This window comes from Rhizophagus irregularis, chromosome 18, assembly GCF_026210795.1.
Source record: "Rhizophagus irregularis chromosome 18, complete sequence".
NCBI lineage: Eukaryota > Fungi > Glomeromycota > Glomeromycetes > Glomerales > Glomeraceae > Rhizophagus > Rhizophagus irregularis.
In genome coordinates, this window is record NC_089446.1 from 1,325,864 (window position 1) to 1,345,041 (window position 19,178).

Genomic DNA, 19,178 nt, shown 5'->3' on the forward strand with positions numbered 1-19,178 from the left:
ATAATGTATAATAAAAAACTAACAAATGATAATAAATGATAATGATAATGAACGATAATAAACAATAATAAACAGTGTGTTAAAAAATGATAAAACGTATATAAGTAATGTGGAAACAGATCGGCAGGTTTATTAACAATTAAACAAAATACTGCCTTGTAATATTCCGTATATCTATCGGTTGAAAATAAAACCTATACTAAACTTAAACTGAACTTAAATTGAATTCTAACTGAACTCTAACTAACTAGTACTCTAACTGCACCTCCAACAACTGTCCTTTTTATATTGTTTAAAATCTGGTGCAAATCTGTCTCTCGAACAGAATTGCCACCCGGCCAATTGTGGCGATCTGGGCACATTTGTCTATACAGCAGCATTACAGCCACTTCTCATTCAGCCACTTTCCCACCGCTAAGCTTCCGTTGTTTATCTAATCACTAATTAACTAAAAATAACTAAAAATAACTATATGTAATAACTAAAAGTAATAAAAGATAAAAATAGATAAAAAAATAAAAATATAAGATATCATCATCTAAGGATTTACATACAGTATAAAAAATTTTAGCAAACCAACACATATTACAATCAAACTCTATATGCAAATTTTGGTCCGATCATTAATCTATCCTAAATTTTCAAAGGATAATTAATCTTCATGAATCTTACCAATTATGTGGCGGTATTCCAAGACAAGAATGATCTTCAATTGCGAATTATTTGAGATTAATAACATGATTACGGCTTCTGTTAATAACACTAACATATTTAGATATATTGGCACACTTAGTGATGGTGATAATTATAGTCATAATTTAGTACATATTCATACTAATGAGAAGCCGGTGAATGAAATCATCAACGGGCACACCTTTGTTAATTCCCCCTATACTTCTTGTGAATTAAAGTTTGCTTCAACAATTGTTGGTAATAAAGTTTTTGCAAGACTAAAAGAATTCTACAAAGAAGAAACGTACAAGTTTGTCGCTTCTGTGTCATTGTTAGGTTCTGTACGTGGATATGTGTTTGAAATTATTGCACATAATGAACTAAGCGCTGGTAAAACATTTTTGACACGCTCACTAGAAGAAAGTAAAAAATCCTGTGTGAAAAGTGTGAAAGAACGAAAATTACGACTTCTTCAGCTTACAAAAAAATTGGTAACACACCAGATGACATTGAAGATGGTAAATACTGTAAACCGGCAGCAAAGAATTTCGAAACTATCGATTCCATCTATATTGGAAAAGATTATAATTTTACATTTCAAATGATGGTGGGAAGAACACATGATATAAAACAACATGGATACGAATTAATACATGAAAAGCTAGGTGGCGAATTAGCAGATCATACTATCCGACACTATTTTATTTTGTTGTTCGTTCACAGTGAAGAAGGAAGAAAGAGGCCAATCAAAAAATATAGTGAGTGTTAAACCATGGACCACAAAAGAGTAAAGCAGTACGTATTACTTATAGATGTTGATATCAATAGCACAAATTAGTAAATAATAAAGTAATAATATACTGTATATTAATTATATCATATTATGAAATCAAATAAAGAAAATAATTAAGTATTGCAATATTGTATTTTATTTTTGTATTTTTATTGTACTTAATTTTTGTGTATGTTGTGCCCTAAATGAAAGAGGCATTTCGCTCATTAGCGATGAAACCCCAAGAAAAGGAAGAGGAAAGATAATTCGCGTAAATCTAGGTACTGACATGGGAGAAGTTTTTCCCTAAATTATTTTTTCCGTTCGTGTTAGACTTTCGTGTTAGACTCTTTGACCTTTGCAAAATTTTCAACAATTTAGACGTAATAAGTTCTTTTTAAATTTATGTAAATAATGTAATACAATAGTTTTTCTGCACAGTGGAGCCTGATTTCAGTTATCTGATAATGAAAAACTTTTTTTAATTTTAAAGTTATATCAATATATAGCGCACAATCATATGATAAAATACAATGGACTACTAGTTATAATTTTCAAACTTTTAATTTTCCTGAAACTTACAAGAATTAAAATGAATGAAAATTCTGAAAAAAGATGGGATCGCGTGTGCATTTAATAATTTCTATATGTATCAATAATTTTTTTAATTTGAAATAGCAACAATTAATCAAAATTTTATATTATTTAAATAGAAAAAACTACAAAGGAAACTAATAGAACGACAAAGAAACAAAAAAAATAACTAGTTCAAATATTGGCAATAGATACTATGATACTTGAAATGCTTTGAGAGAATCAAATTCGCCCAATAGACAACAACAAAAAAGAAATTCTCGAATTTGAGAGATAGAGAAATAAGATTCTAAAAGAAAGGTTATCTTTAAAGAAAGAGTTATTTAGAATTAGGAGAAAATTAATTAATATAATGATAATAATAGCTTCTTATTTTATAAATTAAACAATTAAAATATCACAAAAAAGATTTTGCGCAAAATACTTAATAACATATACTGTATATTTGTAATTTTATTACTTTTTAAATGAAGACAATAATTTCTTACTTAAGATCGTTTATAATGGTCGAAATAAATGTAATATTATATTACGTAATTTATACAAAATATAATACGAAGTCATATTATATCCGTGCTTTATATATTACATGTGCACATTATATACGTAAGGTGAATAAAGTTCATCTTACGTTCCGTGCCTTACAGAGTAACGTAATTTATGTGATATTACGTTACTCAATTAGTCAATCATTTTCTACCTTTCTACTTCCCCTTCTTTATACTGTAATAACTGCGCCTCGAAGTGTATCATACGACAAATAATATATTATTATGATCCACAAGGCTTTGAGACTCTCGATAAGATTTCTACTGGAGCATCCACCTTGATCTATTATGTATGTTGGAAAAATACATCAAAGTTCGCAATTAAAAAATTTGTCATAAATTCTAATAAAGAAGCCATTGTTAATGAGGTATGTTGCTAATACAATATGATAATAATATTATTTAAATAAATTTTCAAAATCGTTAATTTCTTTTCCCAGATTCATTTAACGGGATTGGTTAATCCTCATCCAAATATAATTCAATTTTATGGAGTTACGAAATTAAATGGTAAATAAGTTCACATGTTTTTTGATATTTTAGATGAAATAAATTATTCTCTTGTACTTGAATATGCAGAAGGCGGAACATTAGGAAAATATTTAAGAGATAATACTATAACTTTTAAATGGGAGAGCCAACTTAAGTTTGCTAAAGAAATTTCAAGTGCGATTTTATGGTTACATGTTGATAAGTTTATTTATACACGGAGACCTTGTAAGCACGATTTATTTATATGATATAAAAATATATTTAATTAATATGCATTCAACATATTCTTTTTCTTTAGCATCCCGAAAATATCTTAATACAAAGAGATACAATAAAATTAGCAGATAGGATCATATAGTATTATTGAAGTACGAGGTGTCATACAGTACCTTATATGGATCCTAAACTTTTTGAAACTCAAAATCGTTCGTATGGCTTAACCGACAATCCGATATATATAGTTTGGGGGTATTATTCTGGGAGTTAACAAGTAGTAAATCACCTTTTGATTTCAAGAAATTATTGAAATTAAATCTGATATCCTTAAAGGTAAAAGAGAAAAACCTATTTCAGGCACAAACTATAAATTCGTTGCGTTTTATGAAAGCAAGTACAATTTATAATTTATATGTAATTTTAAAAAATTTTTTTTACTTCAAATTTAAATTATTTAAATTTATTTAAATAGAATATTGGGAACCAGATGTTAAGACCAGACATTCGTCAAGTAATTTCGGAAATTAATAATAATATTGGATTCTTAAATATATCAAATAATTTTAAAATTGAATAAATCGAAAGAACAGAAATCGTAACAAAAGAAAAATTAGAAAATGAAGATTTTGACTTGCCAAGTTGTGATGATTGTGACATAAATTCCGATAAATATAATTAATTCAAATTCTGTATTATTTGTAATTTTTATATGAAAATTTAACGATCATTATCCTAAATATTACGATTTATTGATAATATCCAATGAATATTTAATACTTATTTGAGGTATGATATATATATTATTGCGTACGTAAAACTTATGCATCTAGATGGGTTCGTATTTTAAATATATAAATTTGACTTAAGGGAACAATTTGTTTTTTTTATAAAAAATGTTAGATTTTAATAAGACTTAGGGTGTCAAAAATGAAAAAACAAAAAAATCAATAACTTTATTATTCTTTAAGAGAGTTGAGATACTGTATATTAAAAATAATGTTAACAAAATATTCATTGAAATTTATATAATTCTTTAAAATTTATTAAAAAAAAAAGAAGTCTCAAATTTTTGTTTCGGATTTCAGCGATCACGATTGATTGGACCCAATCAAAACTATTTTAAAAAAATATTCATTTTTTTTTCAAATTTTATTTATTTATTTATTGGTTTAAAAAATAAAGAAATTTGAAATTTAAAAAATCATTCATTTATTATTTTTTTTTTCAGTTTTTTGAACCGAGATAATGTATCCTTTAAATTATTATTTAATAAAATATCAAATAAAATTATTATTTAAAATTAAAAAAAAATTCATCTATTAAAAAAAAAATTGAAATTTGTGTAAATTATATTTTTAAAATTTTTGGTTCGTACCGCAGCTAGAAGAAGAAAAAAATAAAGCAGAATTAAGTAAGGCGGTACGTATCCCCTAGGTGTGATCTGCATAAAAAATTTAAAAATTTCTTTTAATCATGATTAATTTTCATTTAAGAACAGGACTTAAAAGACTTCATATAATAATTTTTATACGGTAATTTCATGCATTTTATTATTATGATTGGTTAAAAATCATGAAGCCTTCCCATTTCCCAAGTCTAATAATAATAAATAGATACTAAGTCTTTAATTATTAATTAATTAAGCGTCAGTCGATCATTCATTTTCCACGTATTCTTTTTTTTTTGTCATTTCATGAAATTTATTTTAATCTTTATTTTTAAGATAGTGAGATGATTAACGAATATATACAGGTGTTTTGACAGCGTATACTTTAATTTAAAAATAAAGCTACATTAAAAAAAGTATGTAAAAATCGGCAATGCTATTAAAATCGGTAATTTCTATATTTAAAACATGTAACATATATAAATTGGCAACCGGCAAGTTATTTATTTTGCGAAATTCAAACAAAATAAAATAAAATAAAATAAAATAGTTTTTAATATTTTACGAGTAATTTAAGAATTCTTTGGAGGACAATTTGGAAAGTGTTTGGTAAGAACGGTTGTCTTTAGGATTAGCAAAATAGTATATTGTATGAAAGTAAATTTCATTGTTCCTAGTGTCAAAATGGTATTATATTAAAAAACACATTATAAAAAAAAAGGTGTTCAAATTTCCAAATTTCCAGTAAATAAATGAGTATATAATTATATTTATTATAAAAATAAAATTTCAATAAAAAATTTGGTTAAAAATATATATCAAAATGATCGTTTAAAAAAATATAGTATTCGAAATTTTTTTACATATGAAATATTGTATCTGAATACAAAAAAATTTATAAAGATTATTCATTTGTTTTTCTTTTCCCTCTACCTCGAGGTCTTCCTCTTTTTCTTTTTGTATCATCTCTTGTATCATCTCTTGAAATCTTGGGTAAAAATTCTTCAAATACCACAGTTTTAGTTCGACCTGGAGATGCCCCAGTGACATATTTATTTCCTGGATTCATGGTTAGCTGTTGCGCTTTTATCTCAAATTCTTTATACTCTCGTATTTTTTTAATAATGTTAAATCTCAAACATAATAATGTTCGAATTAATCGAGATGTATAACTCAAATTAGCAGTGGAAGTTGGGATAATTATACTTGGGACCGTAAATGGAGCAAATAAGTACAACTTAGGTCCAATATAAATAATTTGACCAATTTCAAGTTTGTCGCCTAATAGTTATATTAAATGTTAAGATATATAAACAATTTCATTATACAATTTTAAGATATATAAACAATTTATACACTAATGTTTGAAAATGACTTACTATATCCTTGTGCCAGGAAAATCTTTAAATCTTTACATACTTCCCATGACGGAAGCCTTGTTTTTGTCATGAATTTGTTTAGGGCGAAAACGCCTTCTTTAATCAATTTTTTCTTATCATTGGCAAGTTTATCGATGTCATCATTACTAGGATCCCCAGAAACTTCCAATAAAAACATTGGGATTTGATTAGGTCGTTTAAAAGTTCTGCAACCCCATCTGCCCTATAATCAGTATCTTGTAGATCTGATTTTATAGAAATGGGTCGTTCACACGAAAAGTATTGAACAGAATCCATGTAACTGAATGTCATAAAAAAAAAGTATGAAAGGACATGTGCCGTCCAAGATCGTTCTGTTGTATTTTCCAATATACCATTCATTTTAGAGTAACTATCAATGTGGCTTGAAATGCTCTTAATAATATGAATATCAATATTTTGGGATTGATCGTATTCTAGAACTGGAAGTGGAAGAGTGTTTGACAGGTATCTAAATTTTGTGGCCACACCATTTAGAGAATGGAATGTTTTTTCCATTTCGGCAACAAATTTATCTATTGATTCAATATTTTCCACTTCCTCTTCCGATTCATCATTTTCCTCTTCCTCTTCTGATTCTTCATCTTTAGCTTTTAAAATTTTGTCAAATAATGACAAATAATCGTGTGCCTTTTGACTTAAATATTTTTCTTCATCATCTAGCTTCAATCTTTCGAATAATGATTGTAATTCAGTATTGTTTAATAAATTGTGTACTTTTTCTAATATGTCTCTGTTTCCAAAGTCAATTACGTAATAATTGGATGAAGGATCTTCATCATACCATATTTCTTTAAGTTTATTGTAATATGTGGGGAATTGGACTTTTTTAAAGATATTTAATGTTTCACTGACAGAGGTTGATAAATCATCTTTTTGAATGTGAGAAAGGTTACTTGATGTACTTGATGTTGAATTCTGTTTATAATAAAACAGACAAAATCAAAAATATGCAGTAATTGAACAAGCAAAATTTAGAATAAAAATCTACCTGTTTTTCAGTGAGGATAGCTTGCCAATAAGTCATTAATTGCTTATTTGAAACTTCTAATCTCACCTATTATAGGAAAAATTAATTAAAATTAGCAAGAAAGTTTTCATAATATCAGTATTGGCAAACTATCATCATATGAGCCAGCTGAACACTGAATAACTAATCACTAATACAAACCTTTTCACGTATTCCTTCATGATGTACTGGGATGGTTTCCCTAACGGCATTAAGGAACCTAGTTTTCCAGGCAACCTCCAAACCAACCCAGTTTTCAGCAGAATCTGGTGGAGATTCTAAGATCATTTCTTGGTAAAGATTTACAAATTCATTAAATGAACTGTCTTCACCACGAAGTTTTAAATAAGAGCGAATAGCTAAAGAGATTGATTAGTCAGTAAGGAGAAGATTGAGAAGGTATAGGAGAACCACCTTAGGACTTACAATTATAACCGCGATAATGTTCTGACATGTTTAAAATAAAAATGTCAAGGAATATGGTTAAAATGAATTGTGTGTTGGAAATTTCAAAGAATTTAGATTATATCTAAAAAGAGTTGATACCCTATAACCAGTGTTGGTCGATTTGAAAGGATTTATATACATTTCAGAGAGAATCATGTGCCAGTTTAAGATAATCAGACAATTGGTTCCAATTTGGATATATGTCCAATATTTACTGTATTATTCAAATTGTCCAATTTGACAATTATATAACTAGACATTAAAATAGTATCAAATTATATGATTTTCTTTCCTACGATCAATAACAAAAGTCAGTAATCCTTACTATTTTTAGTATCACAATTAATCTGGGACTTAATTAGGTTAACACGCACAACTCAAATAATTGTCTTTATAACAAACATTTGAGAATCATATATCATGAAAGTCAAAATTAGAAGTATGTATTAAAGTAAATAAAATTTATTTTATTTTTTTTTTGTTACAAACAATCACAAAATTGCACTGAAATTGCGATTATTTTCTTTTGCAAATCAAATAATCATTAAAAACCATTAATTATGTGCCAGTTTAAGATAATTGGACGATTAGTTCCAATTTGGATATATGTCCAATTGTCTAATTGTTTACTGTATTATTCAAATTGTCCAATTTAACAATTATATAACTGGACATTAAAAGAGTAACAAAGTTATATGATTTTCTTTCCTTTGTTTCGATGATCAATAACAAATGACGGAATAGTAATCCTTACTATTTTTAGTATCACCTCTCAATTAATCTGGGACTTAGATTAACGCGCACAATTCAAATAATTGTCTTTATAACAAACAAACATTTGAGAATCAAATATCATGAAAGTCAAAATTAGAAGCATGTATTAAAATTAAATAAATTTTATTTTGTTACAAACAATCACAAAGTCGCACAGACGATTATTTGTAATTATTTTCTTTTGCAAATCAAATAATCATTTTAAATCATGTGCCAGTTTAAGATAATCAGACAATTTTGGTCCCAATTTGGATATATGTCCAATTGTCTAATTGTCAGTTTACAGTATTATTCAAATTGCCCAATTTGACAATTATATAACTGGACATTAAAAGAGTTATATGATCTTTCCTTTTGTTACAACGATCAATAAGCATGTATTAAAAGTAGATAAATATCATGCAGTAATTATTTTCTTTTGTAAATCAAATAATCATAAGAAATCATTATGTATTTTTTTTAACCATATAATTCTGCAAACTACAATAATAATCAAGTTATTTTTAGAACTCTTAAATTTTTACATAAGGTTTTCTTTTTTTTCTCGCTAACAATTATCAAATAATAATAATAATATCACAATCAATATGACGTAAAATTTACTCTGTTCATACAAAAAGAAATAATCCGTTGCCAATTAATAATACATTTGTAATTTCAGTTTCTTTATATGTGACTTTAACGGATATTCTTTTTGACTATAAAGGAAATATTACTACAAAGAAAATACTGGAAATATAAAGGAAATATTGACATAAAGGAAATATGGAAATCCTTGAATATTCCTATTGGATTTAGTAAAAACTTTAAACCATGTATTTACTCATTGGTCAGTATATTAGTCTATTAAGATCACATAAATTCACGGAAACAATCTTAATTTAATAATTTAATGAATTTAAATTACATAAATTCCGATGACAATGCGCAGCATACTGCGATGAGCGACCTCCTCTGGGGCAGGGACGATGATTTTATGATGTGCTCAAACATAAATTATGTATGTGCTAAAATTAAAATATGTGATTTAATTTTTTTCAAAAATTCTCACATTATGTGATATTATTTGGTGAAATATGTATATTATTTGTAAAAAATTGCTTTATCCAACATTAAAATGCGAATTTATTTTTAATAACAACATTACATGATGATGATTAGAACCTTTGGAAAAACTGGTATTTTGCTGAAAACTTTGAAAAAAACTTGTATTTTACTGCGGATTATGCATGATGCGATTAATTAAAATTATGTATTTACCACATAATTATTCGTTTTATGTGATATTATGCAATCACATAAAATCATCGTCCCTGCTCTGGGGGGGGGGGGAATCTTACCACACTACCCTCGGATGCATTTGCCGATCTCCAACCCATATGCATTTTGCAAGGTCGGTAATTACGATATAGCTTATAGTAAATATCGATTTTTTTTTTATACACGTAGTTTTCTTATACTCAAAATAACTAAAACTAAATGTTCAATTTACAAATTCCTCCACACCTTATTTTAAATCAACATCAAAAAAAAACAATTATGTTCACTTCCAGCTTCTGAATTTACTAATATAAACTGGGAATCACAAAGTAGTGCTATTTCATTTATTTCATTTTTAAGCGAATATAACCTTATTCTTGAAAATATTCAACTAAAACACAAAATGGAAAACGCGTTCTAGTATTAAAAATAAAGGATTTTATCTTTTACAGTGTTGTTGTGGAAGTGATATGAGTTTAAAAAAAATCTAATTCAGAAGCAAAAGCACGAAATCAAGGCAAATGTATAAATTTGTTGGGTGTCTTGCATTTGCATATATTAAGAAAAAAAATAATAATTATATAAATATTTTTGGTTATCTTAAACATGTAGAGGACTGTCAGCGTTGTTTACCATACCTCCACTTCTTCACCTTAATGAAACAGTAAAAAGAATGGCACAAAATTTATTATAACTTCATGCTAATCCTTCACATATTCTTGATGATAATATGGACTATGTAGCGAAGCATTTAAATGGAAAAGTTATAATTAATAATGAGAGGTTTGCAAAGCAGATATAGATGAATTTTTTGGATCAAATAGTAAAGATAGTGAATTAATAGAAGTAAATATATATTATTATAAACCAAGAAAAGAGTTAAATGATCTGTTTTTGTAATTCTTGCAACAAAAGATCAAAGAGATCTAGCTTGGAAATTTGGACATCAGCAGATTTTACATCTGGATGGAACTTTCGGTATAGCCTTTCTATTTAAAAAAGCTCTAACCTGAACTTTAGATATCCTAGATAGGTCAAATATCTAATGTTTCATTAAAGAATGCTTTTGATTTTACTTATCATAAATGACCTATAAAATAGGTCTTCACCTATATCTTTAAGAGAAAGGGGGGCCCAAAGGGCCGATTTATTCATTTCAGGGCCAGATTCCTCTAGCCCTACTTTGCTACAACTTAACAGAAGTCGCCAAAATCTCTTGACTCCCCAGAGGATATCAAATAAAAAATTCTTTTATTTATATTGCTTGTATTGGATGATCAAAAAAATAGGAATTCCTATAGGATATTTATTATTTCAGCTGCTGGAGGCGCACAAAGAGCAAGTAGTAGTTATAATAATTTAAAATATTAAAAGAATTAATACCGCATTCATCAGAAAATAAGCAACCCCCCGAGAATAGGCGAAGTTATGCATTTTTTGGTCCGAATTACGTGCAAAAGTTGTTGCTTATTTTCGGATGAATACGGTACTACATTATAAAGATAAATTAGAACAAGAGGTTATGAATTTATTCCAAAGGTATATCATTTATTTATTTTTTATGTTTAAAAAAAACTTATCATGTATTATTTATAATGTGAAATATTAGGTTGCTATGACAGATCGTATAAAGAAAGACGTGCTTTAATTGAAATTTGGCCTAATATTCATCTAATATTATGCTTATTTCATGTACTTCAAAGTTGGAAAAATAAATTAAAATCTGTTTCTTGGACACCATGGAGGTCATGAAATTGTTGCATATAGAAAAGAAATGTATCAATTTTAAAAAACTTTACAGAAAAATGAAACACCTACATAAAAATTTTGCATGATCGTGAATTTATATTTATATCATCATTTATTACATTTAATGATTATTTACTAATTTATAGAATAATTTAAATCAAGAAAAAACAAATCTTAAAACGCTATCAATAATTAAAGGCGCATTGGATTTTGTTTATTATATTCGTGATTACTGGTGTGGAAATTTGGCTTCTGGAGGGTGTACATATGGAAGAACTAATTATTGCCGCTAACTTATTACAAGTGCCATTAGAAAAAATTCCAACAACAAAAATCACCTTGAATCTTTTAACAGTGAATTAAAGGTTTGCCAATTACAGAAATATCAAAACAATGGCCATCTTTTACGGTTTGATATTTTAAGCGTAATCTTAATTAAAAAATATTACCTCAAATATACTTTTAAAGAGAAACCTAAAACATGCAAATACAACTTAAAGAACGATATAAAATGTACCATTTTTACCAGAAGAAAGAATTCAACTTGAAAATCATTACAGGCAATTAGTATATTACACACCAGATCCTAATCGTGATGAAGCTGCCAGTCGGATTTGTAAGGAAAAAAAAATAATTCAAGTAGAATGTAATGGTCAAACTTTATAGTTTTGGATTGTTTCTGACATTTCAACTCAATTAACTCAATTGGAGCCAAAAATATACATTATTCAATTACTTCCTAATTGTATGGATTTTTATCTTGAGGTGGTGCATGTAAACATATTAGAGCATCGATCATTTGGATAAATTGGTTGCGATTACAGCCACCTAATCCTAAATATCACACCACTTTTGACCATCAAAATTTGCCATATATTTCGTTACCAACATGAAGTAGTAAAACATTGGAAGTACAGTAAGTACATCAGGATAATATTAAAATTAAAAATTAATTTTTATTAACATATTTATTTTAAAGTACATATTCATCAAAATAATGAAACACCATTATTACCGTCACAAGATCATCACCATAATCCTAAAACACCATCACTAATGCCGCAAGATTCCCTTCATAGTCATAAAACACCGTTATTACTGTCACAACAACAAGACTCTCTTCATAATCCTGAAACAACTCTAACGCCACCTAATGATCCTGGAAAAACAACTTTGCCTAAAATTCATCATTAAATCATCATGCATCGATCTGGAAACAAGAGCATATTACATTAGCTACAAATTTACTTGCAAATTAAATCATTACAAAGAGTATAAAACAATTATCTGATAACATACCTGATGGGATCGAGGAAAATGCCAAATGCTTGAATGCAGAAATGAAATCGAAAATGAAGATATTGGAAAACAGCTAAAGACATTTTGAATAAAATTTGGAAAGAGCGAAATATTCAAGGCAAAAGGAACAAATATATGTCAAAAGAAAATATATATCCTTTGTCACCTTCAAAAATAACGTCGTCATGATTCTAATTCAGCTTTCTAATACACGTATTTTGCTATATTTTTTATAATAAAGTTTATATTAAATAGCTTGAATATAGTAAATAAAATCATTATTAAACGCGCGTTAACTGTTAAATTAAAGCTGCCAAAAACCAAATTGAAACTTATTAATTTGTTAATGTGGATACGCGTACTTTGCAAAAATAAAAAAAAGATCGATATTTACTATACAAAATGGGTCAGGGATCGACCAAAAAAAAAAGAATATAAAACCTTTGTATATTATATCGTCGTATTTTTCAGGAATAATTTCTTCAATTTCTTCTTAAGAATCTCAAAATGTCCATTTTTACTGTAAATATAAAAAAACAGTAAACTATTAGTAAAATGTTTTTCATGAGTATAAATTATAGCGAAGTATATGAGCCGCCTAGCGATCATTAAATAACCATCACTGAATCAGCAGACCGAAGACTCTTGAAGAACCGACCATTAATCAAGAGTTCCCTATGAAAACGCAATGATAGTGCTATTATTTTCCATATCATACTAAGGAGCGCAGCTTATCATCACTCGGGTCAATGTTGGCACCTAACCACCACTAATTCTCCAAAGAAAACCGACCATTGACTAAGGAGCGCAGCCATCGTCACTTGAGGCTAAATACCCATGATCAACCAAGAGCTCCCTTTGTTTCATGAGCAATACAGCGAAGTATATGAGCCGCCTAGCGATCACTAAATAACCATCACTGAATCAGCAAACCGAAGACTCTTGAAGAACCGACCATTAATCAAGAGTTCCCTATGAAAACGCAATGATAGTGCTATTATTTTCCATATCATACTAAGGAGCGCAGCTTATCATCACTCGGGTCAATGTTGGCACCTAGCCACCACTAATTCTCCAAAGAAAACCGACCATTGACTAAGGAGCGCAGCATCGTCACTTGAGACTGAATACTCATGACCAATCGAACCAAGAGCTCCCTTTGTTCTATATTCTAAAACAAAAAAAAAAGAATATAGAACCTTTGTATTTATCATCGTTTTTTTTAGGAATAATTTCCAAGTTTCATCTTCCATGCAGTTTTTAAATGTTAATATCCAGTGGAGGTTCTATTATTATTTTCTGGTAAAGATTTAAAAACTTACGAAATGAATAATTCTCATATAAGAACAAATGGCTAAAGAGATTAGAACTTACACGTACAGTATAACCGGGATAATACTCTGATATTTTTGAAATTTAAAAAACTTGAGAATAAAGCTTCAGACGAAGTCGAACATTATTCGACGTGTTGACTCGAGGGTTTGACTCGGCTTTTAATATTTTATCCTCCTATAAATGGTAAAAAAGAACGTTAGTAACGTTCTTAAACCCACTTCGAAATTAGTTAAAGAGACTAATACAATTTACTAACATTCCTACTTCTCTCTCCTCTTCATAGTACCTTCCTGGATCTGTTCCGTCGGTTCCGAAGCGTCTGAAGTGTCCGGAGAGTTCCTAAATAAAAAGAACGTTAGTAATATTTCTAACGCTCCTAATTTAAATTAGCGCGGCAGAAAAAGTTTTAGTAACGGAAAACAGATCAGATAAACAAAATATTTCGCGATTCCGTCACTAATTATCACATCACTTGGGTAGCACAATTAGACGACATAAATGACATAAGGAGTACGAGCGCCATCACGCATCACGCGGCAACGATGCCGATCTTACTGTAAACTGTATAAATAAATTTCACGTAATATAAACCCGCTCCCTAAGCATCACCTGCTAGTCTGCTAGATAACTATATAATAATGAAATTTATCCTATATTCATACAGGTAACACGCATTTTCATCGGCCTGTCGAGGTCGAGGTGACATCATGGAACACCTACGTATTACTTGACCGGGAAGAAATGCCATCTAATGGAAGCATAACTTTTGGTAAGTTTAATCTTTGCAATGGGAATTGTATTGAGCATTGTTTCCATTGATGTTAAAATAGTGAGCAATTATTGACCTTCTGACAGAAAACACAACTTGAAAAAGTTTCGCGGGCATTATTTAATTCAGTTTTATCAAAAAAAAAAGTAGTTTTTTATAGTTGTTTATATATACTTATTTACGTAAATTCTCAAGCTAAAAAATTCTAAGTCACCTAGTACTATTCAGGCTTATTATATCAGTTAAAAAAAAAAAGTCAATTAAATAACATAAATATCATAAATAAATCCCATACTATTTACGTGATCAAAATATTGCGTAATTCTATCCTAATCAAGTAATCTTTATTTACAATTAAGATATTCTGTTTTTATAATCAGTAATCGATCGTCGCACAAGCATGTCAAATTATGCACAAGTGGTGTCGTTATCAAATAGGTATTTAAAAACGTATAGTACTGTACGTCAGGAAAACATCAGAGCACAATACGACTGCTCGAACTCATGGACAAATTCTAGTACAAATAAATTATTGAATTTTCAAGATATTTTAGGATCTTGTGATCCATAAAAAGATGAAATTTAGTTTGTTAGATTCCTCTCATTGAGGTGCATCTAATGGTAGTGGAACTATATTGTGTAAAATTGATAGATAGAAAATTATATTGATTTATAGATTAAGATAAATTTTATTCTATCAGATTCTTTCTCTTCATCAAAACGCTGATAACTGATAATTTTATAGGATCAGTAGATAAAAGATGTTTCAGTTTAATAAATTTAGCTTCGATTTTTACTTAGAAAATACTATAGAATTTTATCATAAAAATATAATTTTTTTAATAAAATATCAAAACATTTAAAAATATCTTTATTTAAAAAATAAAATTGCAGGCAAATTTTCCTATAAAACAATAACATATGATATTTAAATAAGAAAACAAAAATTTGAAATACTAGGTTAAATTGAAAAATGTTATAGGTAAATAAACTTCACTAATCTTTGTTTCTGATACAAAAAATTTAAATATCTGAAATGTACGTAATCTTATCACCCTGAACTCTTGAATAATCCATAATGTACGGATTCTCCAATAATATCAAAGTAGTCCGCGTAACGAGTTTTTTGTAACATCGCAGATGTATTTCCACAAATTGGAACCTGATCATTAATCTTAAACACGTGATGATTATCCAATACGAATTTGTCTTCAATATTTCCTTTGTAAACCGCGACTTGACCATAATCTTCACTACGATCTTCGAGAGGTACCTTAAAAGTACGAATGGTAATAGAATAAAAGTCGATCATTCCAATTTTTTGTTTAATATCTGAGTCCTTTATATCGACTTTTCGATTAATTATAGTACGATAATCAGGATAGCCTAAACTTGTAATTAATCGGCGAAAATCCTCAATATACAATGCTCCACTTAAGCATTCTCCATAGAGAATTGGATCCTTTACGAGAGATTCGGGAATTCTACTTCCTGAAAAAACATCAGAGAAGTATAATTCACCTCCAGACTTAAGAACTTTCTTTTGTTGGTAGAAAGATTGAGAACACCATTTGAAACTACTACATCAATTGATTCATCTTCAATTCCAATCGATTGAAGATCTTCAATATATCCTTTCTTAAAAATCACCATATCCAAATCGATCCGTATGATAAGAAATATAACTATTAGCAATTTCAAGCTGTTCATCAGTCATATCTACTCCAATTACTTTACCATTTGGACCAACTAGTTTCGATAAAAACAGTCACGACCAGAACCAGAACCTAAATCTAAAACTGGCTTTCCTTCCAATGCAGGAGGGAAAGGAGAACCACAACCATAATATCTGGAAATTACTTTGGGATGAATATCTTTTATAATTGCTTCAATGTTTGCCGGAATAGGTTCTTCTGTACAGCAAGCCCCGGTTTTTAAATCTTTGTTTTAATAAACTTTACCATAATAATCTTTTACAGATTTAACCGTTTGAACATCATATATATACTTGTTCAATCTGTAAAAAAAAAGGTTTAGTATGATCATAACTAAATTAAAATAACATCAGACTGCGATTAATAAGGATATTAATTACATTGTAGAGTTTTTTACAAGCTGGATCCATTGTTATTGAAGATTTCGTTTTATAATTTATTTATTTAAGAAAATATTCTTAATTTTTTTTTTAAAAAAAAAAAGACTTCATATTTATAGTTATTTTGTTATTTTGGTTCACGTGATATAAGATTATAAATTAAAAAATATTATTATCGAGAATTTGTTAAATTAAAAATCTTATTATTAAATTAAGTCTTATTAAACAATTCTACTTTTATGGTTAAATCATATGTTGATCATACGGAAGTCTAATTATTGACATGCATGTAATTATGTAATCGCAAAACTCGGCCACTAACTGTGTTATGGTATAATATAATATATAAAAAAAGGAATTTCTACATCTTTAATAATCTTAAATGATTTATAATTAACTATATCTTTATTGTTTACCATTATATAAGTATAGTTATATTAAACAAATTTGGTTAAAGCATTCATGATTAGACATAATTGAAATTATTAAATACATTTTAAGTGTAAAAGATTTACACTTAAAATATACTTTAATATGATTTGAGTATTTTTTTTTTCATAGGTTATTAGATGCATGAATAGTCGCACTAACTGCTAAGTGTCACTCATCGTACTAATTTTTGAAAATTGGCTGAGTTTATAAATGAGTTTACTTGTTTCCCGGTCACCGAGAAATCTCTAATTTTAGTTTAAAAATCACGTTATATTTAGTGACACGATTACCCATTTATTTCATGGGAAGAGAAACCCTATTATTCTCAGCTCCCATGAAATAAATAATACTAATAGGATGAATAAATGGAAAGATGTATTTAGTTGTAGGAATGTTGTAGGTATTTTAGAGGATAATATGGAATATCAATAGTAATTTTGATTATTGTTCAAGAAAAGAATATAGTAAATTTTCATGAATTTAAAGCAGTTGACAGATTAGAGAATTTTCAGTTTCAATAATATATATCACATATAAAAAAATATGGTATCGCGTCAGATGCCGATTTGCGTCAGATGACGCCGGTCTACATTATCGGCCCAATATTGCCCAATATTATAATGCCTTAAGTAGGTTGGCCAGCATTGTCGTTATCTGACGCAGTTAGCTGTCAGCTGACGCAAATCTCAAGTTTTGTATATATATTTTCTATTTATGCACGCATATAGAGGTGGTATTTGATATTTGAATTCAAAATCTACACATAAGTACAAATATTAATTCCGGATTTACAGTAAAATAAAAAATCATCTTTAGTTGCGATTTGGTTTAATGAACTTAACCTCATTCGTGAATCTTTGATTCCATTTCGTCATTTTCGACTATTCCGCAAGTTAAATTATTATTGAACAAGATAATTTATTATTCTTTGTGTGTCTAATGATTTAAAGTTTAATTACAGATTAAAATAATTCGATTTGATTCTACTTGTTTTTTTTTTTCATCTTCGAAAAAACAACAATTTATGAGATTTTATAAATCAAATCCTTTTCTATAACGTGAATTACGTCTCATTTATTTTTCGTTTTGCATTTATTTAAGTAATTACTAATTCGTTTCTTTTATTTCCCCCATCACAGATTTTTCTTGCCTCTTATTATTACACATAAATTCATCTCTCTCCTTTTTTTTATAATGGGGAATTTACCAAAGAATTTCCTTATTGAAGACAACTACTTTTAGGTAGCATAATTGAATAAAAATGTTTAAAAAATTCCCCCTTCTTTTAAAATTAAAATCATTTTCCAATCTTCAATTACTATAATTATTATTTGAAAAAAAAAAAAATTGTTTCCAGAATCCGGAGTAACCAAATATTTAATATTCATTAAAAAGTTTCTTTTCTCGGGTTTCTTTTTAATGTTATTATTCTTTTTCCATTTTTCTTTTTATTTTTATTTTTGCTCTTAAACCGTTAATTTTTTCTAATAATTATTGCGAATTTTATATTTTAGAACACGTGCAACCATCTCAATCCCAATCCGATGATATTCACATGATTGATAACGAAATGTTGTCGAAATATTTTTCATGTATGAATAATACAATATATTCAACTAATAACGACAGTAATAAAGATTCTCTTGTGGTAACTGGGAATTCCGGTTTGCAATCATATCATCACCAACAAGATCTTGCGGAATACTACGCTCATACACATACCGTTTTATTTTGAGAATAACAATGTCTACAGCCATTACATTATGTTCCTTATCAAATCACCTGATTACCAATTTTATTATTATTATTTAGGTCTACTTAAATCATTCAAATTGTTACGATCAAGTTCGTTATATAATGGTTATTTTCTGATAATTCTCATAATCAATACGATCAAAATGAATGGCCTG

General features: G+C 28.1%; 4 protein-coding genes across 4 annotated transcripts; 2 read left to right on the forward strand and 2 right to left on the reverse strand.

Moving 5' to 3' along the window:
• Positions 1-737: 737 nt before the first annotated feature.
• Positions 738-1,441, forward strand: OCT59_009935 (uncharacterized protein; the record flags this gene model as incomplete). The annotated part of the gene is made up of 2 exons (XM_066132682.1): positions 738-1,062; positions 1,149-1,441. The coding sequence occupies 2 exons, from the start codon at positions 738-740 to the stop codon at positions 1,439-1,441; spliced, it is 618 nt and encodes a 205-aa protein (XP_066000301.1).
• Positions 1,442-2,541: 1,100 nt separating this feature from the next.
• OCT59_009936 (uncharacterized protein) lies at positions 2,542-3,426 on the forward strand (the record flags this gene model as incomplete). The annotated part of the gene is made up of 5 exons (XM_066132683.1): positions 2,542-2,649; positions 2,724-2,954; positions 3,027-3,096; positions 3,166-3,303; positions 3,377-3,426. 5 exons carry the CDS (start codon positions 2,542-2,544, stop codon positions 3,424-3,426), a joined length of 597 nt encoding a protein of 198 aa, XP_066000302.1.
• A 2,159-nt stretch (positions 3,427-5,585) lies between these two features.
• OCT59_009937 (uncharacterized protein) lies at positions 5,586-7,562 on the reverse strand (the record flags this gene model as incomplete). Its single annotated transcript, XM_025327496.1, has 6 exons — positions 5,586-5,962; positions 6,061-6,283; positions 6,394-7,017; positions 7,091-7,156; positions 7,271-7,467; positions 7,535-7,562. The coding sequence occupies 6 exons, from the start codon at positions 7,560-7,562 to the stop codon at positions 5,586-5,588; spliced, it is 1,515 nt and encodes a 504-aa protein (XP_025171037.1).
• An 8,230-nt stretch (positions 7,563-15,792) lies between these two features.
• OCT59_009938 (uncharacterized protein) lies at positions 15,793-16,394 on the reverse strand (the record flags this gene model as incomplete). The annotated part of the gene is made up of 2 exons (XM_066132684.1): positions 15,793-16,203; positions 16,263-16,394. 2 exons carry the CDS (start codon positions 16,392-16,394, stop codon positions 15,793-15,795), a joined length of 543 nt encoding a protein of 180 aa, XP_066000303.1.
• Between the last annotated feature and the right edge of the window lie 2,784 nt (positions 16,395-19,178).